The sequence below is a fragment of the Cryptomeria japonica genome, chromosome 5 (assembly GCF_030272615.1).
Source record: "Cryptomeria japonica chromosome 5, Sugi_1.0, whole genome shotgun sequence".
Classification (NCBI taxonomy): domain Eukaryota; kingdom Viridiplantae; phylum Streptophyta; class Pinopsida; order Cupressales; family Cupressaceae; genus Cryptomeria; species Cryptomeria japonica.
Genome location: NC_081409.1, coordinates 107,513,860 through 107,537,196, shown reverse-complemented (window position 1 = coordinate 107,537,196; position 23,337 = coordinate 107,513,860). Strand labels below are relative to the sequence as shown.

General features: G+C 37.8%; 1 protein-coding gene across 1 annotated transcript in view; it reads right to left on the bottom strand.

Moving 5' to 3' along the window:
* The window catches only part of LOC131067251 (BTB/POZ and MATH domain-containing protein 4), a 34,937-nt gene extending 12,133 nt beyond the window's left edge, over positions 1-22,804 (bottom strand). Inside the window, exon 1 of the mRNA XM_058002212.1 lies at positions 22,024-22,804. Coding sequence (XP_057858195.1) covers positions 22,024-22,451 — 428 coding nt within the window. The 5' untranslated portion in view covers positions 22,452-22,804. The remainder of the gene's footprint in view (positions 1-22,023) is intronic.
* Positions 22,805-23,337: the final 533 nt, after the last annotated feature.

The following is a 23,337-nucleotide window of genomic DNA, read 5'->3' as shown; positions in this document are numbered from 1 at the left end:
GTATGGCAAAAACCAGATGGTATTTATCCAAATCAAGGTAAATACACCATTGACATTCTGAAGAGATTTGGAATGATGAATTGTAAGCCAATGTCATCTCCTATGGAAACAAACCTACATAAACTAAAAGAAGCTATAGCAGATTCCAAATTTGCAGATCCAACATTATACAGACAGATTATTGGATCATTAATGTACCTAGTCAATACCAGACCTGATATATGTTATGCAGTAAATGCACTCAACCAACACATGGTTGAACCCAAAGAAATACATTTGGTTGCAGTAAAGCATATATTGAGATATCTTCAAGGTACCTTGGACTATGGACTGCATTATGAACACACTGCATTGAACCTACATGGATACTCTGATTCAAATTGGGCTAGAAGCGTGATAGACAGGAAGAGCACTTCAGGATGTTGTTTCAGCTTGGGATCAGCTATGGTATCTTGGATCTGCAAAAAACAATCATCCGTAGCTCAGAGCTCCACAGAAGCTGAATATATAGCTGCATCCATGGCAGCTAAGGAAGTCGTATGGTTGAGGAAATTGATAGTAGGACTGTTTGGTGAAAGTCTGAAGCCTACTATCATTCATTGTGACAATCAGAGCTGCATTAAACTTTCAGTGAATCCAGTTTTCCATGATAGATCCAAGCACATTGAGATCCCATATCACTATGTAAGAGACATGACAGAGAGAAAGGTAATAAGACTGGAATATGTCAATACAGGAGATCAGACAGCTGACATTCTCACCAAACCCCTAGCAAGAGTGAAAATTGATCACTTCAGGAGGTATCTTGGTATGGTTAAAATGTAATTGATGTCTAAAATTATGTAAACTTCTTGGTCATATACTTGAGTATATGAATTATGTAACCTTTCCCTGTGTTCATTCCTAAAGGATGACGATTCTTTAGTTAATGAACACTTGTATTTTAACATTGTAAGGTGACGATCTTATAAATGTTTGGAAGATCATATAAACTGAAAATCAGACAATTTGAATATCAGTAATATGATAAGTTATAGTAGAAATTATGTAAGTGGATTAATGTCGATGCACATACTATAACAGGGATATCAAAGTGAGTATATCCTTAGTATCACAGACTGATTCTTAAAACAAGGATATCAAAGTGAGTATATCCTTAGAATCACAGGCTGATTCTTCACACCTAGGTGATGTAATTATTATGAGATTAGTGTTGAGCTAAATTAAGTTTTAGGTCTATACTCCTAAGACTAAGAGGGAGTGTTAAATTTAGTCTCAGTCGTAACTCTAAAATCGTAATTTGTTTTAGCACCCAAAAAATTCGATTTTATACTTGCGATTTAATTTAGTATTAAACTAACATACTAGTTTGTTATTGTTATGTTTGGTTTAAGTAATCCCGCCGGTGTAGAAGGATCGTGGCTCCACACAGGGGTCACGACCCTATGTGGAACCACGTGGTTCCACATAGGATCGCAACCCCCTGTGGAGCCACGATCCAATGAAGAAAAATGATATATATCCGCCACCCTTGCTGAATAAAATTACATACGATACATGTGGTGAACGTAGAAGATATAATTGCTTGGTCTTCGCATCTGGAGAGGCAAACTGATAAGAGCTTGTGGATAGAATCGCCGATTGAGGCAATCCACGTGAGAGCTCATGGATAGAATCGCCAACTGAGGCAATCCACATAAGAGCTTGTGGATAGAATCGCCGACTGAGGCAATCCACGTGAGAGCTCATGGATAGAATCGTCGACTGAGGCAATCCACGTAAGAGCTTGTGAATAGAATTGCCGATAGAGGCAAATTCACACCTTGAGACTATGGTCCCCTGTGATGAGCATCATATGGTTGATGCAAATACTCCCAATATCATGAGATGATATTTTTGAGTTATGGTGAATATCATGTGCCTTGATATTCTTGTTTACACCATACTTCCTGATATCATAGTGAGATAATATTTTCTCTATTCCATAATTAATCTAGACTTAATGCATTTGCATTGATTTTATCTTCCCTAGCTAAGAGGGAGTGTTAATTATGTTTTGTGTAGCTATGGTGAGGGCCATAAGTGTTGACATGGGAGATCACTACACATTATGTCTGATCATCCTCCCTAGCTAAGAGGGAGTGTTAATGTTTGTAGCTTCAGTCGAATGATCATTTAGAATACATATAATATATGTTGATTAATAATAATATATTATTATGTTATATTATTATATTATTATTAATCATATAAAATTTAATATTCAATATTAATCTATTATATTATTCTAAATTAATAATTGATTGATGAAACATTATAATATTGATTAAATTATTATAATTAAAGGAGAGACATGTCCGTTCCAAAGGAATATATATAGTATAATGTTATTCAATTTGAGAACACATAGAATTCCAAGAATGCAAGTATCAGATTGAATCAGATATATACATTAAAATACATCTAATAAAACCTAGGAAAATTCAACATAACATTTATTATTTATATAAAATTAAATTTATTGTTAAATATTAAATTTTAATAATTAATTTTTAACTTCTTGTAGATAGCATAATAGTAACAACTGCTAGCTCTATTCCTCAACGGACCTTGAAAACCGACCCAAATTCACCTTAGTGGAAATTTGTAAAAATAATAAACCAAGTAAAAGGAGGTGGAACGTTTAATTGGGTATGCAACTTTTGTAGTGTGATATATACAAACTCCTACAGTCGTGTCAAAGCCCATTTTTGTGCCATTCCCCAACAAAGAATCAACAAATAGTAGGATTTATTAGAGAGCAAGAGGAAGCAGATGCAAGAGTTGGTTGTGCCTCAAACCATCCTTTGTTGAGAGGAAGGAGGAAGTAGATCAAAGAGGCCCCCTACTTCTCCATCTCATAATAATTTTCTTGATATCGTGGTAGAGAGCCCCCCATTCTTGGGCAGAATTGATGAAGAACTTGTTATTGTGAAGAGAAGCAAGGGACCATTCGAAAGAGCATTTAAGAATGATGCTAGAGAGATTGCAGATCAATTCGTTGCAAGATGTCTATATGCAAATGGTTTGTCATTTAATGTGGTACGATCACCATATTGGCAGGATATGTTGAGAAAAGTGAATGAGGCTCCACAAGGGTACATAAGGCCAGGTTATGAGAAGGTGTGTAGCACCTTACTAGCAATGGAGGTAAAAAGCATAGACAATGCATTAACTCCCATTAGAAATTCATGGAAACAAAGAGGGGTGTGTCCATCACTTATGATGGATGGAAGGATACCAAAAATTGGCCAATGATTAATGTAATTGCAGTGTGCCCTAGAGGGGCAATGTTTTTGAAAGCTGTGGATTGTGAGGGACAGGTGAAGGATGCACACCTTATTGCTAACATCCTTATACAATGCATTCAAGATGTGGGACCTCAAAATGTTGTCCAAGTAATAACGGACAATGCAAAGAATTGTAGAGCTGCAGGTATGTTGATTGAGACACGGTTTGAACACATATACTGGACACCTAGTGTTGTCCACTCTCTCAACCTCATGCTACAAATGTTGGGTAAGAAAATACATAGGATCAAACAAATCTATGCTGAGGCTGAAGAGATCCAAATGTTCATCACAAACCATAGCATGTCACAGGCCATTTTCAGATCCTTTTCACAATTGGAGTTGCTAAAGGTAATTGAAACACTTCAATTTTAAAAATTTACATTTCAATTTGGTAATCACTACTTATTTTTTACATTTGATCATGTCTTCTTTGTAATTTAATTTTCATTTTTAATTTTTGAATAGGTTGTTGAGACTCAATTTGCATCCAACACAATCATCTTGAGGCGACTTGTGAAGGTGCAGGAGCCACTTGCTAGAATGGTAATTAGTCAAAGTTGGTCCCTATGGAGGCAATCCAATACTGAAAGGGTAACAAATGTAAAGCACATAATCCTAGATGACACTGGTGGGAACGAGTGGAATATCTTTTGAGTTTCACTGAGCCCATCATGAGTATGATCCGCTACACTAACATGGATCACCCATGTTTGGGAGAGCTATACAATGGCATTGACTCAATGATTGAGAATATGAAAGTCATCATCAATGCAAAAAAGCAAGATCCCGAAGAAACATTCTTCAAAGAGGTTCAATCAATTTGTGTTGAGCGGTGGAACAAAATGACCACCCCACTACATCTTCTTGCATTTGCATCGACTCCCAAATTTTACAGTGATGAAATGCTTGCTAAGCCATCAAGAGTACCACCATATAGAGATTCAAAAGTTAGTGAAGGATGTAGAACAGCACTTACTAAACTCTTCCCCGATTCTGAAATGGAGTATTTAATGACAAGTGAGTTTGCTGATTTTGAAGCCTCCAATGGTCAAAGTGTTTCCGCTCTCCGTGACAAGTCTAAGAAGGATGCTCATGCTTGGTGGAACCTCAATGGCCATGCATCACCATACCTTCAAACTCTTGCAATCAAACTTTTATCGCAAGTTTCTTAATTTTCATTGCTCTCTAAATTTATATTTTTTACTATTTTCAATTTTGATATAATAAAATTATTAATTTAAAATTTAAAGTTAGTTTTATAATTGTCGCCCTCTAACTTTGTGTCAATTATCCAATAGGTTGCTAGTTCCTCTTCATCTAAGTGAAATTGGAGCACATACTCCTTTATCCACTCAGTGAAATGCAACCAATTGGCAGCAAGTAAGGCGGAAGAGATAGTTTATGTGCATTCAAACTTGCACCTTCCTACTCGTAAACAAAATATGTACAAGAGGGCACAAAGCTTTGGGATGTAGATCCAAAGCGAACTGACTTGGATTTTTCAGCTGCCACACAATGTTTACTTTCAGGGGAGTCCAATAGCCAACTTGCTGCTAGTGCAAGTGGCAGTGAGGCTGCATGTAGCTCCACTAATCTAGCTACATCATCTAATGCCAATGATGATGTTGATCTTGATCTTCCTAGTGACCCATATGATGTTGATTATTAATTGTGTTATTTTATTGTTGAAACTGAACCAATGAACAATGAATTCGATATATCTATCATAACATTCACATTTTGACAAATGGATATCAAATTAGACTTATAGTAAATTTGTTATATTTATATCATATATGATAGTTCCAAGTTTTCTTTAGCATATGGATGATATTTGGGATTCTAAATTTAATTTTTGTTTCTACTTTTTAGGCTGCGTATATGTATATATTTATGATTTTTATATTTTTTGGTACAGATGTACCCAAACGTACCCAAACCCCCCCCCCCCCCCCCCGAAAAAAAAAAAAAAAAAATTGGCGTATCGTACCCACGTACCCGTACTTGTACCAGCAACTTAGGGTTTTATGATACTAGACCTCTTATGCGATCATACTGGCTTGGACTTGAAGTTGAATCTATATGAGCACATTAGAAATCACCAACAATTTGGAATGAATAGCAAAGATGATATCCACAAAAAAAAATGAACAAAAATACCAAAATGTATATCATTCTTGATACAAAAAGGAATTTCCAATCAGAAACCATGCCATAAGTGGGGAGAACACTATGGAAAAGTTAATCACATCACTGAGGACATTATGCCAAGTAAAGGGCTCAAGCTTTCTTGGCTCTCAAAAGTAAAACTCCATTTTCCTAGAATTGACACTCTATGACAATGCAAAATGCGAGGAGGTTGGTCATAGATCCTTTGAATGTCCACAATTATAACCAAACTGTGGAAGAATGAGTTGAGGCAATAAACTACATTACCCAAGATGAAGAAAAAAGTATAGCATCACACCTACATACAAAAGAACCAAAGCAAGGAGAATCTCTAATCAAGAAGAGTATTATTTAATGCAAAGGAGGAAGAGTATAAACCCACAATGGAAGAATTTATCAATGGCCATATGTAAGCCCAGAGGAAAATGCTACAAAGTTGTTGGCAAAGGAAGCACAAAATTGGTGTCAAAGGAGGCGATGGAGAAGCTCAAGCTAAAGAGGATCAAACATCCCAAGCCATTCAAGATCTCATGGTTGCAAAAGAAGCATCAAATCTTGGTAAGTGAACAATATTTAATAGATTTTCAGATTGATACATTAATGGATGAAGAATTGCATGATATTATGCCCATTAATGCTTGTAATGACTTGTTAGGTAGGCCATGGCAATGACAAGAGGGTTGTACATGATCGCAAAATGAACACCTACACCATTGTAAAAGGCAGGAAAGAATTTGTATTGAGCCCATTTAAGGACTCGAGAGAAGAAGTGGACAACTATCTGAAAGTATGTTTGGTTTATGGAAAACAATTTTTAAAAGATACAAATGAGGAAAGAAGGTGTTATGCTTTTAATCTTGATCCTATAGAAGTCAGGATAGCAAGGGTAGAGGATGAAGTTCCACCAAAAATGCAGAAATTATTTCAAAAGAGTTGCCAAATGAATTACCACCCACGAGAAGTACTTATCATTAAATGGATTTAATTCTTAGAGCAAGTTTACCAAACAATATAGCATACAATTTGAAACAAATAGAGAATAAGTGAAGAAATGCATCCAAAAGCTATTAGATAAAGGTTTGATAAGCAAATGTTTGAGCCCATGTACAATATCAGCAATATTATCACCCAAGAAGGATAGTGAGTGTGCATGTGCACAGATTCACAAGCCATCAACAAGATAACAATTCTTTGAGCAAGCTTACCAAACAATGTAGCATACAAGATGAAACCAATAGAGAATGAGTAAGTGAAGAAATAAGTCCAAGAGCTCTTAGATAGAGGTTTGATAAGGAAATGTTTGAGCCCACGTGCAATATCAAAAATATTATCACCCAAGAAGATGGTCAGTGGTGCATGTGCACAGATTCACAAGCCATCAACAAGATAAAAATGAAGTATCGATTTCCATTACCTCAAATGGATGACTTCAGGGATTGTTTGATTGGAGCCAAGTATTTCAAAAAAGTTGATTTGATGAGAGGTTATCATCAAATTCAGATTAAAGAGGAGGATGAACGGAATACCACATTCAAGACAAAGGATGGGCTGTACAAGTCGTTGGATATGTCATTTGGATTGACCAATGCACCAAGAACTTTCATGAGATTCATAAACAAAGTATTAAAGATTTGTCTTGGCAAGTTCATAATTTTTTATTTATGTAATGTCCCCTTCTCACTAGTTCGCAAACATTCTTGGAGTTTGGCCTATTACTTGATCCTCGTGATGAGAGGGTTGCTTGGGCAGTGCTTGTGGCTTCACATTTGATTTTTATATGAATTTTGGACAGATAATGTACTCAAATATGATGTCACGTATGATGTTAATTGCACTTTATATTATAATAATATTTTTAATATTATTTTAAAGTGTAATTAAATATCCAAGGGTTTCTGCAGTTCATTTTCAGTCATAGAGAATGATAACTCTCTTTGATTGGCATAATTGAGGTGGTAAAAGATCCTCCGAAGGGTTGCAATTGAGAGTGAAGGATATTTCAGTCCTTCACATGGAGCTTATTGAGTTTTTTGCAGCGATATTCATGAGGAATGATATGGTGACATACTTCAGCTTTATGGTCTTTTGATGCCCTTTTGTATCTGCACTTGGAGAAGGAGATAAGCGATTTATTTAGAGGCATTTGGAGGTGATTCTAAAAGGAATGAAGGTGTTTCTGAAGTTCATACCAGGTCTGCAATGGAGGACGATCAGACCTATTGATTCCTATAGTTTTGTTCATTGCTCATAGCTGGAAGGTCAGAATTTTATGGGTATTTGTTCATTCATTTCGCATTGCCGAGCCAATCATTTTCATCACACATTTGGGGCGGAGGACTGCTGCTATTATTTTATATTGCATCTGCAAACCAAGGGCGGGAGGCGGCCTCTAGCAAGGGGTCCATTTGGCATCTAATAGGCTCAGAGAAAATCAGATAAAAATCAGGCTTCATTGGAGTGACTCCCCCCTCCATTCGACATCATCCAAACCAGGTTCTGAGCATTATAAGTTAATAAAATCATTATTTTTTCTGAGGTACTGGTGTTCAGAAAACTAAGGGGCAGCCATTAGAGATCAGTTACATCTTGTTCATGTATCCATGAATGTCATTGTCTATCTTAGAAAGTCTGAAATAGTAATCAGAAATTAATTGCAGCAGTAGTATACTTCTGACCTCCATATTTCTGAAGCATGTATGACATCTATTTGACATAATGACAACTCTAGTATTGATGAATATTTGAGTTGTTTTCTTGATAGTTAGATGCCATATGTTTCCTATATGCTTGCAATCAGTAAAGTGCTAAGTTTCAGATTGTATGTAACTTGTTTGTCAATATTTCTTGAATCAAAATCAACATTTCTTACCATACATAAGCAAGGGATATTACAATTTAGATGAAATTTTGATTTTCAATAAAATAAGAGGAAAATTTGAAGCATTAAGGTTAGCCTTGCAAAAGATTAAAAAATAAAAAGTTGTTGATCAATTTGAAGAAGCGCAATTTTATGAAGGAAGAACTAGTATATTTGGGATTTGTGATTTCCGAAGAGAGGTTGAAATGGATTCAACAAAGATAGGAGCCATTCTACAAAGGCAAACTCCAAGAAGTACATTTAAGACGAGGTTTTCGTGGCTTAGCAAGCTTCTACAGGAAGTTTAATCAAAATATCAATGGCATTTGTGCACCTATCACAGAAACCATGAAAGGTGGTAGGAGTGAGTTTCAATGGACAGTAGCAGCATAAAATAGTTTTCTTCTCTTAAGGAGAAGGTATAGAACAACCCATATTAACATGTCTGAATTTTGACAGAATGTTTCAAGTAGACTATGATGCAAGTGGAGCAACAATTAAAGAAGCCTTAAGACAAGAAAGTAAACCCATTGCTTATTTTAGTAAAAACTTGAATAAGTTAAAAAGTGCTTAGTCTATGATAAGAAATATTATGCCAATGTAGAAGTACTTAAGAATTGGAGGCACTATTTGCTACCAAAAGAATTTATCCTATTCACAAATCATAAGGTGTTGCATTACATAAACCGCCAAAGTAAACTCAATTAAAGACATGAAACGGTGAATTCCTTCAAAATTATTCATCTGTTTTAAAGCATAGAAGTGGTAGACCAAATAGAGTAGCTAATAGCCTAATACAGTAAGTAGAAGATGTTTGTTGTTAAATGAAATGAGAATACAGGTTGTTGGTTTTGACTCGATGGCAAAGCTAATATGAAAATGATTCAGATTTCATGAGAGCATGGGCTGCATGCCAAAGCCCAACAAACAAAAACAAAACAGTGTGGTTAGATTACTTCATTCAGGAAGGATTGTTGTTCACAAGAAGATATTTGCATATACCTTGTGGATCTATGAGAGAAAATCTAATATGCGACAAACATAGTGGAGACCCGGATGAACACTTCGGAATGTACAAAACATTGGCATAACTAAGTGAAAGTTTATTGTTGGCAAAAATACCAAATTATAATAATCTTTAACTATTCCAAAGAGGCAATGGGAAAATGTTAGTATGGATTTTTTTCTTGGGTTGCCAAGTATTCAAATAGGTGATGATTTAAATTATGTGGTAGTAGATAGATATTTCAAAACGGCACATTTTATTCCATGTAAAAAGCCAAGTGAGGCCACACATGTTGCACATTATTCTTTGAGGGGAAAGATAGACTCCATGGATTACTAAAAAAGTCTTGGATAGACACTATGTGAAAAAATAAACAACAACAAAAAATTCAATTCAGCCTATCATCCCCAAACTATGTGCAAAGCCACAAACAAAAGTTGTCAATGAAAGTCTAGGTAACCTATCAATATGTTCAGTTTGAAAAAAGCCTACTCAATGGGATTTGATCTTGGAAAAGAAATAATTTGTGTATAACAACTCACCAACAAGAGCACAGCCAAATGGGTTCAACCCATAGTGTGTTGATTAAGTGGTGGTGGTGTTGTTGTGTCCGTCAGGGTTCAAACCTCCACTGGGCCATTGTGATCGCAGGCTTGTACTTCTGCTGATCCAATTTGCTCACAGGTTTGAGCCTCAGCATTGTTAAATGGGGATGAGGTCCCCCATTTATGGCCTCACTGGTTAATAGCTTTGGATCAAAAGCATTTCATGTGGTACCAGGGATCATATTGTGCTAGAATAACCAATCACATTAAAAAGTTTACTTGAACTTTAAAAAAAAAAAACAAGAGCCCAGCCAAAAGCTATTTCCAAATTGTGCATGGGTATAGCAAAGGGGAGTAGATGATTTGAGAAACATAATTGTTTTTGGTAGAAAAACTGCTAACAATTTTGCTAATTGCATATATGAGTTGCACCAAGAAGTTAAGAAAAATTTGGAGGAAAACACAATGAAGTAGATGAAAAATTTTCAAATTCTGATGAGATTTGGTGTCTAAAAATAGATTTTTCAAAATTTTTGCCAAGAGGAATTTTTTGCTTTTTCATTCTATTGCTGACCCTCATTTTAACCTTTGCCTTGGAAAAATTTCTTCATTCTTGACCTGGGCGTGGATTTCACTTGGTGGTGGAATTTCATCATTTCCATGCCTTAACCATTTTAATACCTTTTCCTTGTGCATGGGAGCCATTTCCTTTTGGAGGAGGAATTCATCAACTTTGGAGTTTTCCACAACCCCTCTCCTTTAGCGCCCTAACTCATCCTTGTGCGGAATTTTCCACTAGGCAAGGAATTTAACTTTTTCGCATTTTCCATGCCATGGGCATTTTGGCACCCTACTCCATCTTTGGGCGGAATTTTGCATGTGTCAAGGAATTCTTGATTTGTCGTTTTCCACAACTTAAGCATTTTGGCGCCCTTCCTCATGCATGGGCGCTATTTCACCATAGGCAAGGAATTTGCACATTTTCTAATTTTCCATGGAGACTCTAATTTTGGCGCCCTACCCCTTCACTTGGGCACTGGGAGTGCTTGGTGGTGGAATTCACCTTGGAATGAGATTTCCTTGACCCTGTAGTTTTGGCGCCCTTCTTTCTCCTAAGGCGTTGTTTTGACTTAGGCATGGAATTTATCATTTTGCACTTTTCCATGACCACATGGGTTTGGTGCCCTATCACTTCTCCTGGGCGCTAAATGCACTTGAGGGAGGATTTTCACATTTCTTGAACTTTCCAAGCCTCCTTGATTTTGGCGCCCTACTACTCCATTTGGGCGCATTTTTGCATGTGTATAGGAATTTCATATTTTGAGACTTTTCCACGCCTGCCTCCACCTAGCCCCCCCCCAATCTAGACTTGGGCACTATTTTCTACTTGGCATGGAATTCAACATTTTCTAAGTTTTCCATAGGCATCTCACTTTGGTGCCCACCTGACTGTCTAGAGCAGATTTTCCACTTGGTCAAGGATTTTTAAACTTTTCAAACTTTCCATGAGACGCTCATTTTAGTGCCCATCCTCAAACTAGGGCACTAAATCCACTTGATGAAGGAATTTTGCCAGCCTTGGATTTTCCATGATGCCTCCGATTTAGCGCCCTACTTGGCAGTTGGGCGTGGATTTCACTGGATGAAGGAATTTTACCATCTTCACTTTCCAAACTTAGTCAAATTGGAGATTTCCAGATTCAGGATGCCATTTTCAGGAATATAAGTGGATTTCCAGACTTAGAAGATTTCAAGCTTTCCATTCCTGGACTGATTCCCACACAACCAAATTTTGATCACTCTACCTACTCTTTGACTTTTCCGGATTTAGAAATGATCGTGCATATCTAGTCTTCAGTGTCAACCTACAAGGACCTGTCACAAATAGACTTTCCAAAAATAGAAACTTTTTCAAAATGTCAGTGTTAGAGCAAAACAAGACACAGGGACACCTACTAAAAATACATTGATTTTTGGTGAAATTAGACCAATCCAGGGGGTAGTGAAATCCCTAAAAAATAGGAACTTTCTAAAAATAGAAAGCGACACAGAATTTGCTCAAATTTCACTGGGACGTTCCTCATAGGGTCCTCATTTTGAATGGGGTGATGTGTGATTAGGTCACAACAAGACCCACCTAGTAGCTTCTTGAACATGGAATAAGATCTACGTGAGCACAAAAGCAACAAAAAAAACATTCATTCCTTTTACATGTTGCATCACCTTATCTATCGATCAGCTACACCTATCGTGTCCCATGCACTTTGTCCTTTTTTAGGTGGCTCTATTCAATGATTACCATGGGACCTATTGGTTGGTGTTTTGTGACCACACCAACATAGAATAAAGTTTCCCAACAGTCACCTTATCCTCTCTTGATCAAAATCATGTGTATGCTAAGATTGCAGGAAGATCATACAATGACTCCAAGGTTCCAACTGCATACTTGCGACTTTCTGATGGATATAGGCTCGTTTGGCTTGATGTTTGCTGGTAATACAAGGGGATCTACATTTGGATCATTCTTTCACTTCTTTGTTGTGGTTGGAACTTCATCATCGGATATAGCAATTTTGTGATGCTTTTGCTTCAAACAAACTAAACTGGAATGAACTGAAATTGAAGGGGAAAGGGTTTAGGAAGACTAAGCTAAATCTAAGAACTCAATAGATAACAATGATCAAGGTGAGATGAACCACACTTTACTTCACCACTAGTAGACAACTACATAAAGAGGGTGCAATCTTCAGAGGTTGTGTTTGTAATATTTTAAACCGTCAATGAACACCATCAAAGAACAATGTTCATCCAACAATTTAGATTAAGAACACACATATAAGAGCTCAGTCCAACCTTGCACTATGGATAGAAATCATCTATCAACAAAAGGTATGAGCACGCAATCTCACCATAAAACACTGCAATCAACTTCGTTCATCTAAATGCTTGAAACAAATCTAAACTAATTAAGGAAGGTGAAACCATGCAAGTTAAGAAATAACACATATGAACACCATCAGAGAACAATGTATCACTATTTATTACTTCAATAACTTATTGCAACAATTTCATACAAATCTCTCCCCTTTACAAATGAAGGGGTGACCCCCTTTAAAAGCCTCCAAGAGGAAACTGGACAACCGAGATTACAAATCAATCAATGGCTAAGATTGAACATGCAAAACCCTAATTAGGGTTTGACCAAAGATTCCAAGTATAACACCAAGCAGTGGGGAATAGTCATAAATGAGGAATCACACCCACTATGTATTAATTGCTCTATGCTCCCAAAATGGTGTCCATAATGCATTAAATGCCCATCACTCCTCAAAAATCACCCATTATGCATTAAATGAGCCACTACTTCTTTGAATATGCTAGCCACCATGCAATTAATTAACTACAACTTGGTCAAATAGTCCCTAGCAATGAATGCGCCGCCATGCCTTCATGCAATCAATAGATTCTCGTCCAAAAATGGACAACCATTATCCCATTCATTTATGGCGAATGTGATGAACCTAGCAATGATGACCTCCAACTCTCCTATGGAGACACTTGGCACCATTTGCATTTTGAATTCTAGCAATGAAATATCATCTTGGCACTTGGAGATTTTCCCGCCTTGAAAAAATTGTTTTCCACTTTAGAAGGAATCTTGTACATCTGGAATTCTAAGAGAGAGAAAATCTTTCTACAGAGATTTTTGTCCTGAAGGAATTTTCTTGTGTTCTCATGCATACCTCGTCCTAGAGAAAGATTTTTTGTCAACTGACCACTTTTTTTATGTCTAAGAAATTGTCTTGTTCGGAGTTTTGCAGAGAAAAAATCTTCATCCTTGCCAATTTTCTATTGTTTCAAAGAATTTTGTCCTAAAGGAATAAATTTCCAACACTTAACCAAATTTTCATTGTTTCCAAGAATTATGTCCTGAAGGAAGGAATTTCCAACACTTGCCAAATTTTCATTGTTTCCAAGAATTTTGTCATGAAGGAAGGAATTTCCAACACTTGGCCAATTTTTCATTGTTTCTAAGAATTGTGGAAATTTTCACGTAGGCACAATTCTGCTGTGATGAAGAGATTTCGTCTCGGGAGGAAAACCCTCCTTGACTGGATTTTGGCGCTCTTCATCTTCCTTGGGCACATTTTTTATGAGGGGAAGGAATTTTATGAAAACTGGAAATTACTCCTTCACTGGGTTCTGGCGCTCTCTATTTGTCCTGGAACGCATTTCTGGTGTAGTGGAGGAATTTCCTTCAAGAGGAAAATTCCTCCTTAGCATGGTTTTGGCACCCAACTTTGTCCTTGAAAGCATATAGAGTGGAGGGAAAGAATTTAAACTTTAAACTTTTTCCTCGTCCTTGATTTCCACGTTCTATTTTTGACCTCAGCATATTTTGCACTGGAGAAGGAATTTTGAGGCTCTTGGAAATTTCCTTCTTGAAGCCCTTTTGGCGCCCTTCTCCTATCTTGGGCAGATTTTTTTGTCTAATGAGGATTTTCCTCCTATACCCCTTTCTAGTGCCCTTCTCCTGTCTTGGGTGCCATTTTGCCACGGTGAAGGATTTTTTGCACATTTGGAAATTCCTGCATGACCTCAATTTGGCGCCTTACTCTAGTCTTGGGTGAAATTTCTTCATGGAGGAGGAATTCTTGCCTTGGAGAAATTCCTCCTCTTCATTGATTTGGTGCCCATTCCTCTTTTGGAACACCCACTTTGGCCATGGAGAAGGAATTAATTGAAACTTAGCAATTCTTTCTTGACTTTTCATCTTTCCAGATTTGGATGCCATTTTTGGATTGAAGTGGATTTCTCATGCCTTAAAATACTTTACAAGCCTTAGAATAACTTTCCATGCCTTTCCACTTCAAGAAAGAATTCTAGACTGCCATTTTTTTGATCATCTGCTTGGTTTTTCAACTTTCCAAATTTGGAACTTGGATGTTCAAGAATGCTCTGCCATCAATGTCCTGCCAACTGCTTGAGATAGACCTGCCAAAAATAGACTTACTAAAAATAATAAGTACTTCCAAACATCAAATTAGGGAAATTCGCAAGTATTTTTATGAATGGCGGGTGTGAAAAGTGCACATGATGTGAAAAGAACAGGTTGGTGGGCAAATGAGGAAGTTAGGGTTTTCTCTACTCTGGAAATTAATGGCAATCTGTGCCAAAATTCAAGAAACGAACATGTGTCGCAGTGGGTTTTTGAAAGAGGCACTTGGGTCAACAAAGTTGTTGTAGCATCCCAAGGTTTCTCAAATTTTGGTGAGCCCCCAGTAAAGAAGACAAATCGATCAAACCAATGATTCAACAAAAATATCCAGACTTTCAATGTCCCCTCTTCACGATGGCTTGAGCGATCCTAGAACAGAAAAATTCCTCAGAAGGACAGATACCGATATGATGAGGAATGGAAACCTCCTCCAATTGATACAGGACTCAATACAACCCTACTTGGGAGATAGAAGAAGAATTCGAGTAAGTAAAAAAGGCCACAGAATTTACCAAGACAAATTCAAGAAAAGAGGCAAAAGAAAGAGTTGTCTACCAAAAACGAAAAGAAAAATAAATAAGCTTGGGAAGACATAGGATCATGGTGGGTTCTGGAATACTTAGGGCATCCACTACTAGTGGATCTGGGTGAAATAGTAGAAAATGATGTTAAGAAATTAAAAGAGACCGCCCTAATTGGGAAAGTGATTGGCTACAGCCCCACCAGGGAGGAAATTTGAAACTAGACAGCGCAGAATTGGAATGAAGCAATCAATATTACCTTTCTCCCAAAAGGGTTCTTTATAGCGAAATTTGAAAATGCCCAAAAAAGAGTCAAAAGTCCTTGCTCAACTTGTCTGGCAAATGGGAATGTATTTAATTTACACACAAAATTGGACAGCGAACTTTAACCCAAAACTAATGGCCCCATCCAAAGATTAGTATTGGATTCGCCTATACAACCTCCCCTTGGAATACTAGTCTAAGGATTGCCTTCGAAAAATCGGATCAGAACTAGGAATTGTCCTAGGGATGGACGTGAGTGGAAGCAATTCGATTTTCTTTGCCAGGATAAAATTAATATCCATAAGACCCCTTCCAAGAACTCTACATCTTGTGACAAATAACGGATTGTGGGAACAGCCTGTTGAACTGGAGGAATGGAAATGCTTTTGTGTGGGCTACGGAAGTCGAAAGCATTGTCATAAGGCTCACTCGTTTCACCAAACAGAGTGTTATGGTGAGGAGTGTCTCTCGAAACTGATAAAGCCCTCACCTGTTGTGACAGAAGATTTGGTGGAAGCCTTGGCAACTGAAACACAAGTTAACAATGATGAAAGGATGGTATTGGACCACCTCCCTGCAAGCCAAGTTAGGCGAAACTCCAACAATTCCGAAATACCTCATAATAAGGAAGAAGTGGAATCAGACAGGACCATCCTAAAGGAATCCAAAGGGAATTTTCTTTCGTCAGATCCACTAGAGGAAGGGGAAATTCAGGACTGCTCAGTGATTCCCAATATTCCAGAAGCAGCCACGAACGATTCAGACCCTATAACAAAACCCACTACTGATGAGGTTGATCCCCCTCTAGCTATTCGAAACACGACGCACGAAGCCTGGAGTAACTCCTGCCCAAACCACCAAGGACCAAAGGATGGATTCTATTATGGATACAGAGGACAGTGAAGAAGAGGCAAGGGATCTACTTGGAATTGTGGAACCTATACACATTAGTCAAACAGCCTTACAAGATTCGGGGACTGGAATGGGAGAAAGACTGGAAGGAAAACCAATAGGCAAAGGAGAGAGGAAATGGAAAAAGACCAAGGCCTGCCTAATATTAAAGAATACCTTACAAGATCCAAGGGAGGCATCTCCTCCCTTGGACAGCAATTAAAATTTTAACATGGAATGTTAGGGGCTTAAACGCCCCTAACAAAAGACGTTGGCTTCAACATCAATTAGAACTCATAAAAGTAGATATTGTGACACTTCAAGAAACAAAGTTGAATGACAAAGATGCAACCGGATATATCAATAGATGCAAAAGATGGCAGGGTATCTCTTCGGATTCTATGGGAAGCTCTAGTAGCTTAATGATTTTCTGGAACCCCATGATGATGGACATCTCAGAGAATGGTCATGATACCAATTTCATTTGGTGCAAGGTACACATCTATGGTTCCAATCTCATTGTCTTTCTCCTCAACATCTATGGACCCACAAGGACAAAGGCCAAAGCCAAACTATGGGAAACAATATCAACCAAAATTGCCCAATTCCAAAACCAGTTCGTTATTTTGGGTGGTGATTTAAACACCAACCTCAACCTAAAGGAAAAAGGTGATGGTTTATCTCAAGAAATGCGAGCAATGAAAGATTTTCAGGATTTTGTCTCGCATAATGAATTGGTGAATGTACCTAACAAAAGTGGATGTTCACATGGACTAACCGTAGACTGGGATTCACTCAAATCACAGTGAGATTGGACCACTATCTTCTGCCTAAAACTGACCCACCTCTAGCTTGATATGTGAGGTTGTGGTTCTACTTTTCTCAAGCTCAGACCATTACCTAGACGCCTTAACGCTTCAATCTAACAGGTATCCTCTCAGATGTAGTTTCAAATTTGAATGCATGTGGTTGAGAAATGAGAACCCAATCCCCACCCTATCACAATGGTGGACTTCGGAGAAACCTGGCCATGGTACAAAGAGCTTCCAATTCATGTTTAAGCTAGGGAGGATAAAAGAGAACCTAAAAATTTGGAACAAAACAGTCTTTGGAGACATTTTTCAAAAAAAATAAAAGCTAGAAGCGGAATTGGATCAGCTTAATCAAAAATCATATCACAGGGTATGACAACTTTGGAATTTCTAGAGGAAAAGAAGCTAATGACAGAACTCAGAAGTCCAAGCCAACGAAGAGATATTTTGGAGATCCAAATCTAGAGAACTATGGTTAACGGATGGGGATTCCAACACCAATTTCTTCCATAATACGGCCCAGAATAGAAGGATCAAAAACCGAATTAATAGCATTCAAATGGGGAATGGCCAAATGCTACTAGTGAAGTGGAAATTCAAGCTGAGGGTGTGCGATTCTTCCAAAATCTACAAGCCCCGAAAGATGGCACAAACCCCACTAATCTCTCAGACATCATAGAAGTAATTCCAAAGTTGGTCACCCAAGAAATGAACACAATCCTGATAGCCCCTTTCACTAAGGAGGAAGTTAAGAAGGATGTTTTTGAGATGCAGCATGACAAATCACCAGGCCCTGATGGATTTTCAACTCTCTTCTATCAACAATGTTGGGACTTTATTGGGGACGAAGTTTGGGGGATTGTAGAAGACTACAAACTTAAGAAGAAGAAGAATATGGGGGATTGTAGAAGACTACAGACACATTGCTCTCATTAGAAAGGAGGAGGAGGCTACCACTTCCGCAGACTTCCAAGTTCCAACCCATAGCTCTATGTAACACCATCTACAAAATCATTTCTAAGACTATGGCCAGCAGACTCAAAAATGTACTGCCACATTTGGTCTCACAAGAACAAACTGGTTTTGTTCCAGGGCGCAAGATCACAAAAGGTATAGTGATTGTCAATGAGGTTATCCATTCGGTTCAAGTAAGAAGAACAAAAGCCATGATATTGAAGCTTGACATATCAAAAGCCTGTGACAAAGTCAGTTGGTGATTCCTAATGAAAATTTTAAAGGCATATGACTTTTCAGATGAGTGGCTGGAATGGATCTTTGGCTGCATCTCCTCGGTAAGGTACTCAATTCTTATAAACTGCACCTTGTGGCTTTTTTTATTGTTCGAGGGGACTGAGGCAAGGGAACCCGATCACGCCCTTCCTTTTTGTCTTAATGGTTGATGCCCTTAGCAGATCAATAAGTCAAAATAGATCTCTTAACCGGTGGAATGGGATTTCTATAGCTGGAAGTCTAGACCCATTAACTCACCAACTGTTTGCTGACAACACACTGCTCTTTGGGAAAGCAAACATGAATGAAGCACAAATTATAAAGGAGGTTTTATCTCTCTATTCTTCTAAGTCCGGTCAGCAGATAAACAATGAGAAATCGGCAATCTTCTTCTTTAATACTAACAGTCAAGTGCAGCGCAGAATTGCCAATTACCTGGGTTTTGGCATAAGCAAGCTCCCTTGCACATATCTCGGGGTGCCGACGTTTCAGGGTGTTACAAAGGAGGAACACTGGAGGAAAGTAATTGAGACATGTCAGAAGAAAGAAGAAAGCTGAAAAGGTAAATAGCTGACTCTATCAGGAAGAATTACTATGCTAAAATCAATCCTTGCTGCTGTAGTTGTACCCATATATGCAATGTCAACAATGCAATTAAGTGATTAACCAAATCAGCTGAAGCTGGCATCAATAAGATAATAAACAACTTCCTTTAGGATTCTTCTAATGATACTCATCGCACACCACTTCTAAATTGGGAGACTGTCAGAGAAGGGAAATCGGAGGGTGGTACGGCCTTCAAGCACATTGATCTTCAGAACACGACCCTTGGTGCGAAGCTGATCTGGAAACTTTACAGCTCCCCCAATTCTCTGTGGCGTCAAGTACTAAGGGCAAAATACTTAGGTTTGAGTGAGTCAAAGAGGATATTAACAGTGGCAAACTCCTGTCCAGGTTCGCACATTTGGAAGTTTATGTGGTCCTGCAGAGAGTTAATAACACATCATATTACATGGCAGATAGGAAATGGCAATTCAGCGAAATTTTGGATCGACTATTGGAATGGTCATCGACCATTGGCTGAGATTGACTCCCTCTCGATCTTCAACGATCACAGACAAAGGCAAGCAAATTGGAACGTGGCAGATGTGCTCATCAAGCTTCCAAATGGAGATCTGGATTGGGACTAGCAATTGTTGGAGGTACATGAGGTCAGCGACCAAGCCAATTATATGCTAAAGATGGAGCTGAAAAGTAGGAAGATAATTCTAACATAGGAGAAAGATAAAATCATTTGGTGTGGGGCCAAGTCTGGTTCCTACTCTATCAAGCTTGGCTATCAGATTCTAATGAGGAGAAGAGAAAGCAAAGACTGGCCCATGAAATTGTGCTGGGACTCTGCGATCCTTCCTAAGGCTGGAGCTTTCACTTGGACTGCTCTCCATAAGAGGATACTAACTGGGGATCGTCTTCATGTGGTTGGAATTGTAGATGTCCAACATGCAAAGCCAATGAAGAATCCGCCAATCACCCACTCCTTAATTGTGAAGTGGCTTCCAAATGTTGGGACTGGTTAATGCAAAGGTTAAATCGGCAAAGCCTTAGACATAAAGACATCCTTTCTTTCTTCAAGAGCTGGATGAATCCTGGACCCAAATCCTTTTGGAGAGACATCTGGACGGTTTCCCCATCAATTGTTCTATGGCAGATATGGCTTGAGAGAAATAGACGCATCTTCCAAGGTTCTGAACATTCTATGGATCAGCTTCTCTCAAGCATCGAATTAAGCATAACGGAGTTACTGAATGGCGAAGGCCTCTTGCCATCTTAATGATACATTCACTAGCAGGGATGATGCAATCATAAAAATAGGCTTGGCCTTAAAATTCCCATTCACCTCGCCAATTCAGCCTTGATTGCGAAGGAGAAAAGGAAGGTGGCTAAGTGGGTGTGCCCCCAACAGGTCGCCTCAAGCTGAATTTCGATGGTGCCTGCAAGGGAAACCTGGGCAAGTCAGGCATCGATTGTCTATTGAAAGATAGCAAAGGAGATTTGATCTTGGGGTTTTCTAAGAAAGTTCCGGATGGTACAAACAATGCAGCGGAATTTGCTGCGGTTGAAGCCGGTCTGAGATTATGCATCATGAAAGGCCATCTGGCAGTGGAAATCGAAGGGGACTCGCAAATTTGTATAAATGCCATCAAATCAAAATCGTTGTCTTCTTGGATGCTGCAAGGTTGGCTTTCGTTGATCCTGCAGCATATTGAAAAATTGAACTCTTTTCCCATTCAACATGTTTACCGAGAGGGGAACAAATACGCAGACTATCTTGCCAACTCAGCAATCGATGGCCCTTACAATGAACTATGGTCAGATAGGTCATCCTCGTGGACAGATCTTGAAAGTCTTCCCTCATACGACAAAGAAGAGACCTTGGCACAACAAAAGGATATGTGTTGTAAACAGTCAAAATAGGGATATGGAGAGTTTAAGGCTCTCTTCTGTAAGAATGCTGATCTTCTATCTGGTGCTCTGTCTGAGTGAGGCCTTAGTGCTCAGTAAAGGCATCATGCTGGAGTTACTATAATCAATGGGAGCTGTCCCCTTGGCAGCGCTTTTTGATCAAGAAAAAATTTATAAAAAAAAATGAAGATCCTTGCAATTCAAATGGTTTTAAAAAGTAATCATAAATTTAAAAAATTCATCCATAAACACACATGAAAAAAAGAAAACCTATTAAAATCCTTGCAATTCAAATTTAAAAAAAATATATATATATTTTTAAGAAAACAAGACCGTCACACATAACGGCACAAAAAATCTATTAAAATCCTCGGAATTTAAATTTAACGAAATATTTTAAATTTTTTAAGACAGATCAGCCATAAGTACTCAAAAAATCTACCAATAATTGATGCATATCGGGACTAAATTCATCCACTAACAGTCTAACACACAAAACTTCACAATAATTGTTGTGGGTCAGCTATTATAAATACACAAAAATCAACTTGAAATCCTTGCAATTCATACTTAATAAAAAAAGAAGTTCGTCGACAAAAAGTCAAAAACTTCTACAAACAAATGTTGATTATCAGTACTAAATTCATCCACTAACACAAAAAATTCTACTACAATTTTGTAGATCAGATTAAATGCATTTACAATACCTAATATCTTACTAAAATCCTCACAAATCATATTTTCAAACCAGAAGTCCATACATAACCAGTCAAAATATTGTTGCCCTGATCACAAATATGCAAAATTCTAGTACAATTGTAGAAGATCGCACTAAATTCGTATGTAACGGCACCAAAAAAATTACAGAACACAAAAAAAATCCTCTAATTCAAATTCATAATAAAACAACAGAATTCATAAATTGCATACTAACCACATGCTTCCGGAATACTTCAAAGTATATGGCCCGCTCTCGAGCGGGCGATCGAAATGGCTCTGAATTTTGTGCTTCCCCTTGCCGCTCTGGTCCATCAAGCTTAGCTTAAACAAAGCCCTAACATCCGTGCCCTCGCTAACCAACGCCACGAAGACAGAAACATACAGAGAATTATCCTCAGGATTTTTTCCGTCGGGATAAAGGTAAATCGCCCAGCGATACCCCGCCACAGTAAATACATCACTGGCAATGTGTTTTCCAGCTCCCATACCCTTGGCCAGAGAGTAGCCTACTACCGTCAGTTCATGAGACCCTGTTAAAATGTTCGTCACGGATCGAGACTCTGTAGGTGCAGGGTTCGCGACGCCATTAGCCGCTTGCGAAAGCTGTTCTTGCGGCAAATTGAATTGCCTTTGTCTCTTCATTGCTGTGAATTTATCAGTCTTTTTTTCTTGATTTATTTTTCTTACAGCACTGCTGCTGCCATTGATTATGGACTAGGGGATTCCGGATTTAGGGTTTGAAAAGATTAAACTGAGGGTACGGTCTGAGCGGAATGATGTTTGAGTCTGATTTTAATTATTTTCACTTTCCGTAGAGTTAATGAGTGTCTCTGGTTTTGGTGCTTCGCACGATTCGATCTTCGAATCTGGTAGTCGCTTAAAGATGTAAATAAATTTGTAGGGACTTGATTGAACTGGATTCTGGGTATTTAAGCGGGTGGTCACGTGGAGGGCTAAGGAGAGAGGGTTTTGTCGGAGGGAATATACATACATAAATTGAGTTGTTTGTTTGTTTCGAATGTGCTAAAATATATCTTTAGGACAAATATATTATCTTTCTTTTAAAAAATTTAAATTGTATGCCACGAAGGCACAAAACCTTATAGGACCAAATAGGCGCTAAATTTGAATTTCAAATTGATTATCCTTGAAATTTTGAATAATAATATTTTACTATCTACTAGGAGTTTTTTAAGTGGATAGTTATGAGTCATTTAATTTATTGGTAGACAATAATTTATTTTAGCATTATTATTAAATTATTATTTTAAATAATATTGTAAGAAATTAAAATTTATATTAAACAAAAGATTACGATGTTTATTATAAATTATGAAATTTGAACTTTATTTTTATAATGTCAAAAGATATAATTATAATTCTAATATTGTAATAATAGTATTTGTTGGTCAGTCGATACTTGAGTTATAGCATACTAATCCAAGACATATTCAAATAATTTGAATGTATTAACTTTGTTGGGTCGAGGAAGATTATAATTGTTAGGGCTAACTTTAGCTTCAAATTT